Source organism: Euprymna scolopes, chromosome 44 (genome assembly GCF_053919585.1).
Source record: "Euprymna scolopes isolate OS-2025 chromosome 44, ASM5391958v1, whole genome shotgun sequence".
Taxonomy (NCBI): domain Eukaryota; kingdom Metazoa; phylum Mollusca; class Cephalopoda; order Sepiida; family Sepiolidae; genus Euprymna; species Euprymna scolopes.
Window position 1 is genome coordinate 34,663,400 of NC_136525.1, and position 12,015 is coordinate 34,675,414.

Consider the following 12,015-nt stretch of genomic DNA (forward strand, 5'->3'; position numbering starts at 1 on the left):
GCCGAGCACGGATTGGCCTCATCAGCCATCTCAGGACACACCGACCCCCGGCGCCGAACTGATTGATACCTTGGTCATTATCGACTTCGACGGACGAGCAGCAAAGAATGTCAAGAATTAAAAAATGGTTATGAAGTCGCATGAGGCAAAGACATTTTTGTTAAATAAGCAAAAACGAAAATAATTTCATTGTGTGTATTTTAATTCCATTTTTTTCCGATCGAGACATAAATATATTTGTACCTAGATTGCCAACCAATACACAGCAACTCGCACGTGTAAACTCGCACGTGTATGTTTGTAACGAAAAGAATTATCTGAATATTATCTCACGTACTTGTGTAATTACTCTTTTACTTAACTATTTAATCGGGCCATGATCGTTTTTCCCTTTTTTTTTTTTTTCATTTTTCTTAAACATTTTCTTCTAGGGGGTGTGAACATCTAACCAGATGTCTGACATTTACCCCTATTTTAGTGAGTCCAACCAAGAGATCTTTTCAGGATTCTAGCCGTCCCTTTCAGTGCAATCGTTTGTATTTCACTTGCACTTGATTCACCGGGTATGCTTGCTATGTACTTTTTAAAGTTCTTTTTCATAAGCCCAGTTGCTCCTATAATTACTGGTATAATTGAAACGTCTTTTAATTTCCAATTTCGTTTTATATCATACATAAGTCCTTGATACTTTGTTATCTTTTCCCTCTCAGCTCTGTTAAGCCCTGTATCATTGGGTACACTGACCTCTATTATGGTCGCTTTTTTGTTTGCTCTGTCCCAAATCACTATATCTGGTTTAACAGCTGCGTTTTCAAGATATGTACCAGTCGGGATTATGTAGTCATAGTGAATGGTGTAGTTGTCATTCCCAACTGTTCGTTCGGGTATATATCGTTCGTAATGTCTGTATGTGTGTGTGAACATTTAATAATACACATTTGTGACGAATACATGAATATGACGTGACGACATACCTGTTTCTGCTCTGCTACCTTCGCTGTGGAGGACTCTTCATCCAGCATCTTGGGAGTTGATTCTGCCAATCGAACACAAGATGATGATTGTTGTTTTTATATATTTTTTATTCCACTCCACAGGTATTATCTTAGCAAACTGGAATGGATCGGCGATCTTGACATGCGGACAAACCGACGCTCCTTTACGAGGAGCCCCTGGTTCTCACCTGTTGTCGCTTGCGTGTCTAGGAACCAACTTAAATCAAATTTACTAAATTTCCCCAAACCGGAACTTTTTACACGTCAGATCCGGTCCCATCCACCTAATTTTCTGTACAAGTTTAGGTCGTTCATAGAATTTTATCTATGTCACCCTCCTTGCACCTGCAAAGTTCTCAACTCTTTCTCAGGATTGTTACTCTTCAACTAGACAGATAAATGGATAGATCGATAAACCCGATTCTGAATAATTTTTTTCTAACCGGCGTTTCCCGACAGCTTCATAACATGTTGAGAATCATCATTTTTTACTTACGCAGTCCCGCAAGTTCAGATTGCTTTACATATTTTTATCTAATAGCTGACAATTCATTTGGAGCAAAAATACAGGATGTTCTAAAACGAAGGACACAGGTGCATTGGGATAAAAAAAAATGGGAGAGTAAAAATTGTTTCTTACTTTACAGACTACACCATGTCCGTCTTCAAATACAACGTCAATAAGTAAATACCGCTGCTACAACATCTGGAGAGATGCCTTTCAGATCAATCTTTCTCACCTTACAAAGTTCACAATCAACTTCGCAATCTAGTAAATCTGTTCTGTTCTCTGCACCCCCTTTCTTACAGAAGAGACGTTGCTAGTCTTCCTCTGCTCTGTCGTTATTTCAATGCAAGATTTTTGACTGAGATCTAATCCGTGGTTACTCCTTGTAAGACATTTACAAGAACTCGACTTCTAGAGGTTGAAGGTTCAATCCTAAGTGCGGGCGATACTAAGAATACATTTAAGAATCACTTAAGACTTTTATTCAGCTGACGGAACGACGGCATGCTGCTTTCGTGGTGCGTTCGAAATTTCGTACAGATCCCTGAGTTCAACAGAAAATTTTCATAGTTTGGTAGAAGAAGGTTGAGGAGTACATCGGCTGAAATGTGAGAAAATTATCCAACGTGAAAACAGTAGTTCGAAGAATTCAAATAATACACACGTCTGTCTTATTAATATTAAATGTCTCTTCAAAGATATAAAATATATTCTATTTTGCATACGAATGGTATATGATTAATTTGTTTTGGAGCATGAATAAAATTGGGTTATGTCAGTTACGATAAAAAACACACCGTTTGAAATATTACTTTTGCTTGTAACAACTATGTTTACTCCATCCAATCAAACCCCTTTTTGCTATGATGACTTAAGAGACAGATGTTCACTAACATTATATATGTTTATTATTTAATTTACATAAGCCTTGGGATATGGGATAGCGTGTTTCGTTTAATCGTGTTAAGACTCGACTCGTTTCTTTCAATCGTAGGCGTGCCCCTTTTCCTCTTGATATTACCATGGATGACTCTGCCTTTAAAGAAAAATCGACTCTGAAATTTCTTGTTCTTTCTTTCCCCTCAAATGTCTTTCTTAGAATTCATATATCAGACCCATTGCTCTTTCTGTTTCTAATAAAGTCGGTTCTCTCTATCGTTCTGAATACTTTCGTTAATCTCTATCCACAAATCTACTATCAAACTATGTATGGAGTACTTGTGCCATATTTGGGTTGATAGCTTCTGTCTCATTTAAGAGTTCTTGATAGAAACTTATCTGCAATGTGATTTTCTTCTTTTCTGCGACCTTTCTCTCACAGACGTGATATTTGCTTGTCTTAATCGTTTTTATATGATATATGTTTTTTTTTCTGAACTGTATGATCCATTACTCGCTTCCTTTGTTCTAGCTCGTTTGACTCGTTGGTTTAGTGGTCTCCATCAATTCGATGTTTTGATACCTCATTGTAATACAGTTTCCTATTCCAGTATCGTCTTTCCAAGAACCACAGGTTTCAGCAATTTGCTTCCTAATGACTGTTTTCCTTCTACCTATAGCCTTTTAAGATTACCGTAAATAGGCATCTTCTGTTTTTGTGATACTCATCTTTCGTTCGTGAAGCTGCTTACATCAAGTGGCTTTATGTCTTGTCTGAAGCGATTTCCATAAAAGACTAAAGCACTTAGCCATTCTTCTGATTGTTTTTTTTTCTTTTACTTTTAAAGATCAAGTGCCTTCAGGGCAGAGATCAACGAAAGCACGCGACTCTCCGTCAGGGATTTTCTCCCTCTTAGTTGGCGAGATTTGAAGGCGGTTAAACGCGCGCGTCTGGCTGGGTGCACAATGACGACGACGACAATAACGACGACGCGGGTGTGTTACCTATCGGCGATTGGACAGCAAACGTTCTTAAAATTGAATAATGAAGGAAAAAATTGTTTATATTTGATTTGATATGTGAAAAAAAAAACTTTGTCATTTTCTTGATTCATACGTAAAGATGAATTTTTGAAGAATTCTTCAAAAAATAATAGTAACAAACATCACATTTATTTATTCCACAACCATTGGTATGCACCCCTAGTCCCTTTCACTATAATTAATATGCACCCGTGAACGCTTTAACAATTGTTGGGAAAACGTGTCGCAGCGGAATTAATCTTGTTTCAACTTTAACTCCGATTGAGTTTTTTTTTATGCTGATATCGCAAACATCACATCAATTATTGTTATGTTTTTAACTAGCAGGGAAACCCGACGTTGCTCGAGATTAAATGAGGACAAATGAATATTCCACACTTCCAACACTTTTATTGTTATCGAAATCGGTGAAATCACCCATTTTTTAATCAAATTAATTGATTGCCTACTCTAGTCGGGGACCCACCGCGGTACATTAGTAGGAAGCTTAACACGCCTCCCCGCAGTCACTACATTGTAATCTACATTGAACTATAGAGAAGCTACCGTTGATTTTATAAATATATTTATATACAATGCTTTGAATGAAAGTTTTAAATGCAAAAGTCATAGTCTAATTGTGCTTTAAACCAAAACATTTATTTTGAACGCGCCTCAGTCTTATTAAAAAAAAAACTGCTGTTGATTTTATACGTCGGGCTCTTCTGATTTTGTGGTTATCAACTTCTCAAGTGCATTTGTGATATTAGACTGTATAAGGGCGTTAACTTTGGTCAAAATCGAACTGTTCTTTCTTTAATCGGATTTTTTTCTATTATTGACTTTCATATTCATCGGAGGCATTCCTGCACAAAACCTAACAACATGATGACGATCCATGTATGACCACCACTAGACCTGAAAGGTACACAAGTCCTCCTGGGCGGTTGTTGTCATGAATTAAGTCACCCTCTGGGCGAGGAGATGCGTATCTAATAACATAATAGGTTAGATATGCTATGTCTATATTACAATATTGTCTCTTTAAATGGGTCTTCATGGTGAGAGTTGAAGCTTCTGAAAAAGTAATGTTTCTTTCGGGTACGAGGTTTCACAAATAATTGTCGGTTAGGCATTACTTTTTTTAAAAAAAATATATTTATAGAGTAGCAATTTAACGAACACGAACGCCACTCAGACATCAATAAATATATTCCAAATATTTGTTATATATTTTTAATAACATAATGTTAGATATGTCTATATTGCAATATAGGGAGTATATATTACATATATATATTATATATGTAAGGGAGTATATATTGTGTGTGTTTAGTAATATTACTTTAACGAAATTAAATAAAAACCTAAGTGTATTAGCTTATCTCACTCGATCTTTTAGAAGTCTTACAGACCTTTTCCAGAAATTTAACGTTCAGGCGAACCCCAACTGAGAATCGTTGAATATTAGGGTTCTGGGGAAACTCGGTAGAGAAACGCCGGGTTAGTTTATGCTGAAAATTATACAAATTCAATCATGCAATTAGTCAAACACAGGTTTCATGTAGTGAAAAAAATAATAATTAATGTCGTAATTTAATGAATATTAGTATCAACATGTTCCGTCCGACGATCGCCGGGTACATAAAAACACAAACACGAAGAAAAAGACAGACATGCAAAATAGCAAAATTGAAATGTTTCCTATTTTTTTCACGTATCTTTTAAAGACGGGCACTTAATTGCAAGCTTCCGCGTAGACTGGAGATTGCAGGAATCGAACGTAAGGGTCTCGCATCATAAATTCGTAGATTTCTCTCTGGGCGTCATCGAAAATATTACGGGTAATACCTTTTTCGCTGGCTTTTACGACTTTTTCACGATTTGGAGCCTTCAAGTTGACCTATAAAAAAATAAGTAAATAAAATAAATTGATTGCCAATAAATAAATGAAATAGATTGCTTGGTTATCTATTATATAAATATCATCTGTCTGTTTGTATGTATGTATGTATGTGTGTATGTATGTGTGTGTGTATCTTTGTATGTATGTATGTATGCATGTATGTATCTTTGTATGTATGTATGTATGTATGTATCTTTATATGAATGTATATCTTTGTATGTATGTATATATGTATCTTTGTATGTATGTATGTATGTATCTTTGTATGTATGTATGTATCTTTGTATGTATATATGTATCTATGTATGTATGTATCTTTGTATGTATATATGTATGTATCTTTGTATGTATATATGTATGTATCTTTGTATGTATGTATGTATATTTGTATGTATATATGCATGTATCTTTGTATGTATGTATGTATGTATGTATCTTTGTATGTATGTATGTATGTATATATGCATGTATCTTTGTATGTATGTATGTATGTATGTATGCATGTATCTTTGTATGTATGTATGTATCTTTGTATGTATGTATGTATGTATCTTTGTATGTATGTATATCTTTGTATGTATGTATATATGTATCTTTGTATGTATGTATGTATCTTTATATGTATGTATATCTTTGTATGTATGTATGTATGTATGTATCTTTGTATGTATGTATGTATGTATCTTTGTATGTATATATGTATCTATGTATGTATGTATCTTTGTATGTATATATTTATGTCAGGTCATGTCATATGCTACTGGTACCATGTAACCCAGTACTACCTGTCTCATGGTCGGGTCACCGGCGACTAAACTGGTTCTCCCACCAGATTGTTTGGTGAGGAGGGCGACTAGTCTCCCTGAAGGATTAAAAACAAGACCATTCCAAAGGGCGAATGAATTCTTTTTCTGGGTCAACGGCCAACTAGCACCGTGTATATTTGTGTGTGTGTGTGTGTGTATATGTGTATTGAGGTAGAGAGGGCTCCCGTAAGCCGTGGTGAAGGCAACCTTTCTAGGAGAAGCAAATCTCTGTTTTAAAAAACCATAAAGCGGAAGACTAGTACCCGCATTAAGTTGGTCTGCAGTTTAATTTGTTGCTGGCTATCTTGCTCTTGCTTGTTGCTGGATCTCAACATTTTGAACCGAGAGAGAGACTTAGCTAAGACTCTTTAACATCATATTTGTATAGATACTCCCTAAGACATTTGGGCTCATGGATTTTAAATGTCTGAGGGAGTGGCACTCGTCTGACAAGACGTTGCAATCATCATATATGTATGTATCTTTGTATGTATATATGTATGTATCTTTGTATGTATGTGTGTATGGATCTTTGTATGTATATATGTATGTATCTTTGTATGTGTGTATCTTTGTATGTATGTATCTTTGTATGTATGTATGTATGTATCTTTGTATGTATGTATGTATGTATCTTTGTATGTATGTATATATGTATCTTTGTATGTATGTATGCATGTATCTTTGTATGTATGTATGTATCTTTGTATGTATGTATGTATGTATCTTTGTATGTATCTTTGTATGTATATATGTATGTATGTATCTTTGTATGTATGTATGTATCTTTGTATGTATGTATGTATCTTTGTATGTATGTAGATATGTGTGTATCTTTGTATATATGTATGTATGTATCTTTGTATGTATGTATGTATGTATTTTGTATGTATGTATGTATGTATGTATGTATCTTTGTATGTATGTATATATGTATCTTTGTATGTATGTATGCATGTATCTTTGTATGTATGTATGTATCTTTGTATGTATGTATGTATCTTTGTATGTATGTATGTGTCTTTGTATGTATGTAGATATGTGTGTATCTTTGTATATATGTATGTATGTATGTATTTTGTATGCATGTATGTATGTATTTTGTATGTATCTTTGTATGTCTGCCTAAAACTTCCAACAGAGCCGATGGATTTTTACGAGATTGATATCGTTTTAAGCTCGACCGTTCGGACGACAATTATCGAAAAATTGGCTAAAACATTAATACTTTACCCTCAACTGCAAATTTTCTACAAGAAGGGGTTGCTTTTTTCGCCGATATATTTGAAAGTTATCCCTTCTTTTCGATTAACAAGCCTTAATTTAAACCTTCGCTACTTCTGGTTCAGCGTTGGACGCAACGGCAAAAACGTCACGTCTTTTTATTCTTTTCGCCCTTCGCGGTACGGGTTCGAGCTTGCCTGCATAATATCACTTTTTTTTTTGCTCAACACACACACACACACACACACACACGTTCAAACACTCAGGCAAGCCGGGCACTCGGGCTAGTAAATAAATAAATTAGATGATTGACTATAATTAATAATGATAATTGATTGGTTATGATAAACAATGATAATCGATTTGTTACAATAAACAATGATAATTGATTGGATATAATAAGCAATGCTAATGGATTGGTTATAACAAACAATGATAATCGATGGTTACAATAAACAATCATAATGAATTGGTTATAATAAGCAATGATAATCGATTGGTTACAATAAACACTGATAATGGATTGGTTATAATAAAAAATGATAATCGATTGGTTATAACAAACAATGATAATCGATTGGTTACAATAAACAGTGATAATTGATTGGTTACAATAAACAATGATAATCGATTGGTGATAATAAGCAATGGTAATCGATTGGTTATAACAAATAATGATAATTGAGTGGTTACAACAAACAATGATAATTTATTGGTTATAATCAAGCAATAATAATCGATAGGTACAATAAACCGTGATAATAGATTAGTTGTAACAAGCAATGATAATGGATTGGTTATAAAACATAATGATAATCGATTGGTTATAATAAACTATGATAATGGATTGGTTATAACAAACAATGATAATCGATTGGTTATAATAAACAATGATAATCGATTGGTTACAATAAACAATTATAATCGATTGGTATAACAAACAATGATATTAGATTGGTTATAAGAAACAATGATAATTGATTGATTATAATAAACAATGATAATACTTTTGTTATAATAAACAAGGAGAATGGATTGGTTACAATAAACAATGATAATTGATTGGTTATAATAAACAATGATAATGGATTGGTTATATTAAAAAATGATAATTTATTGGTTATATCAAACTATGAAAATTCATTGCTTTCATCAAACTATGATAATCGATTGGTTATAAAAAACAATAATAATCGATTGATTATTATAATCAATGATAACGGATTGGTTATAAACAATTGTAATCTAATGGTTAGAATAAGCAATGATAATCTATTGGTTATAAAAGCAATGTTAATTAATTGGTTATAATAAATAATAATAAATTATTGGTTATAACAAAGAATGATAATTGATTCGTAATATTACGCAATGATAATCGATTGGTTGTAATAAACAATGATTATTGAGTGGTTATAACAAACAATGATAATGGATTGGTTAAAATAAACAATGATAATTGATTGGTTATACTAAGCAATGATAATGGATTCGTTATACAAACAATGATAATGGATTGGTTATAATAGACAATGATAATGGATTGGTTATAATAGACAATGATAATGGATTGGTTATAATAGACAATGATAATGGATTGGTTATAATAGACAATGATAATGGATTGGTTATAATAGACAATGACAATGGATTGGTTATAATAAGCAATGATAATGGATTGGTTTTAATAAACAATGGTAATCCATTGGTTAGAATAAGCAATGATAATCGATTGGTTATAAAAGCAATGTAAATTAATTGGTTATAATAAACAATAATAATTTATTTGTTATAACAAACAATGGTAATTGATTGGTAATATTACGCAATGATAATCGATTGGTTATAATAAACAATAATAATCGATTGGTTACAATAAATAATGATAATCGATTGATTATAATAAACAACGATAATCGATTGGTTATAACAAACAATGATAATCGATTGGTTACAATAAACAATGATAATTGATTTGTTATAACAAACAATGATAATTGATTGGTTATAATAAACAATGATAATAGTTTGTTATAATAAACAATGATAATAGTTTGGTTATAATAATGAATGATAATAGTTTGATTATAATAAACAATGATAATAGTTTGGTTATAATAAACAATGATAATAGTTTATAAACAATGATAATAGTTTGGTTATAATAAGCAATTATAATAGTTTGGTTATATAATAAACGATGATAATAGTTAGGTTATAATAAACAATGATGATAGTTTGGTTATAATAAACAAGGAGAATTGATTGGTTACAATAAACAATGATAACTTATTGGTTCTAATAAACAATAACATTGGATTGGTTATAATAAACAATGATAATCGATTGGTTATAATAAACAATGACAATGGATTGGTTATAATAAACAATGATAATCGATTGGTTATAATAAACAATGATAATGGATTAGACAATGATAATAGATTGGTTATAATAAACAATGATAATCGATTCGTTATAATAAACTGATAATGGATTGGTTATAATAGACAATGATAATAGATTGGTTATAATAAGCAATGATAATGGATTAGTTTTAATAAACAATTATAATGGATTGGTTATAATGAAAGATAAACGATTATAATCTGTTATTTAATTGTTTTAACGTGATGATAATAATGCTACTGCTATTGATATTTTTGATAATAATAATGATGATGATGTTTGTTTTGGCCGTGAAGTTTCGAAACTCTCGTCGCCAGTGTTGCAGACTAATCAAGACAAACATAACTGTAGAATTAACAAAAAGTTTATCAACAAAAGTTAAAGAAGTAAATCGCATGATTTTCTCATTATCGTCTGCTAATCAAAAACATAAATATATAAAATTATTCATTTTAAATGCGCTTAACTATTCTCACTTAACTTCCTTTCGATAATGAAAACAAATGAACATTGACTTTTAATTAATCGTAAATCATAATACAAACTTCCCGACTCAATTATACAAATTATAGTTGATTAAACTTATATTTTAATCAAATATAATTTGTATAATTGAGTCGGGAAGTTTGGATTACGATTTACGATTTATGTCGATAATTGACGACTTTTTAAATTATCGACACCGATTTCTTCGCTATCTCAGCTAAAGAATTCCTATTGTTATGCAAGACTCTAAAAATATCAATAACCGTTCTATGTTTTCCTGTAAACTCTCATTTTAAATATATATAAATTATCTCTCGTATGAATTTATACTTCTGAATTTATTATTTTCCATGTGTCTATCATTTTTCTCGCTCTCATAAAAGTATAAAACTAAACACGGTTTTCAACAAAAATGTTTCCCGAAAATCGGCTCTTCCCAAAAATCATCCTCTCAAATTTCAACCCTTAAAACGGGGACTTTCAAATAGTTATGCTTGTCAAATAAATTGTATGAGCAACAAAAATCGTAAACGATGTAATGCAAGGCATCAAAACAATAATCAAGAAAAAATAAAAAATTAAATAGAATAATAGAATGTGGAATTCTAGCAATCTGCCATTCGATAAAGCTAGAATATATCTAAAACAAGAAGTGTAGATGTAAGGGAGAGACCAGGGTGTAGTTATTGTAAGTATTATAAATGAAAGACCAAGAACAGGAAAACTGAAATAAGGATAGAGAAAAGATCCCATTTAGAAACTTATCGATGTAAGGAGGTGACAGTTAAAAGTAGATATATGAGTGGGAATTTGAGTTTTATGTAAAAACCGAAACTGAAAGAAAACTTTACAGATAAATTATAAAAATAATTTGTTCGTAAGGGAAGTTTGCTTCGTTCAAAAATGAGTTTTTTTCCCCCATATTGAACGACAATCTATCTTTTGAACATTTCCATCTCCAACTATCAATTGATTGCGAATAACGGTTCTATGCGCATGGTAAATTGCAGATTTCACATCTATTAAAGGGCATTTCGCTATCCATTGAATCATTTCGAAATTTTAAGTCAGCTTAATGACAAGTTGGAATATTGTAATTTCTTCAATCCACATGAAATTATTGCCATACGCATCATTTACAAGGATGATTTGTTGGACGCATTCTAATAACTAAGCGGCCATTTTCTTTCTCGGCCTGAATCTACACATTACCCTAAATTCTACAGAGTGGGGCAGAAATAATAGGTGTGTTTTTTAATCATGAAATATAAGATTTTGTTGAAAATGAAATGGTTTTTCGTCAATTTATTAAAAAGGTTTTATAAAACCAAGTGTGGACTATGATATCTGTCATGTGATGTCCATTTTCGGTAATGCATTTATGAATACGTTTATGAAATTTACATCCACTCTCTGCAGCAGATCTCCGTCTAGTTCTGCAATTACAAGACGAATGTCTTCCTGTAATTTTTCAATGTTACGTGGCCTTTTCTGATAAATACGTTTCTTAACATATCCCCGCAAGAGATTTTCAGAAAATCTGGAAATAAGCCTTTCGCAAAAAATATATCTGAGAACTTCCATTGAATTCCTGACAGTATATGCTGTCGCTCCATCCTGCTGAAACCAAACACGTCGAGTTGGAATTCGATTTCGTCTTAACTCAGGCAGAAAAAAATTATTGAGTTAATTGTAACAGAATTTTCAGTATTGTCTTCAAAAATGTAAGATTTAATCAGTTCATTTTTTTCTATAGCACACCATAATGTTACTTTTTCG

General features: G+C 32.0%; 1 protein-coding gene across 2 annotated transcripts in view; it reads right to left on the reverse strand.

The window, feature by feature from the left end:
- Window positions 1-4,963: 4,963 nt before the first annotated feature.
- Window positions 4,964-12,015, reverse strand: part of LOC145268624 (regulator of G-protein signaling 1-like) — a 60,112-nt gene continuing 53,060 nt past the window's right edge. Inside the window, exon 4 of one of the 2 annotated variants that reach the window (XM_080124097.1) lies at window positions 4,964-5,308. In XM_080124097.1, coding sequence (XP_079980223.1) covers window positions 5,144-5,308 — 165 coding nt within the window. In that variant the 3' untranslated portion in view covers window positions 4,964-5,143. The remainder of the gene's footprint in view (window positions 5,309-12,015) is intronic. The other variant, XM_080124099.1, reaches the window with a different exon arrangement.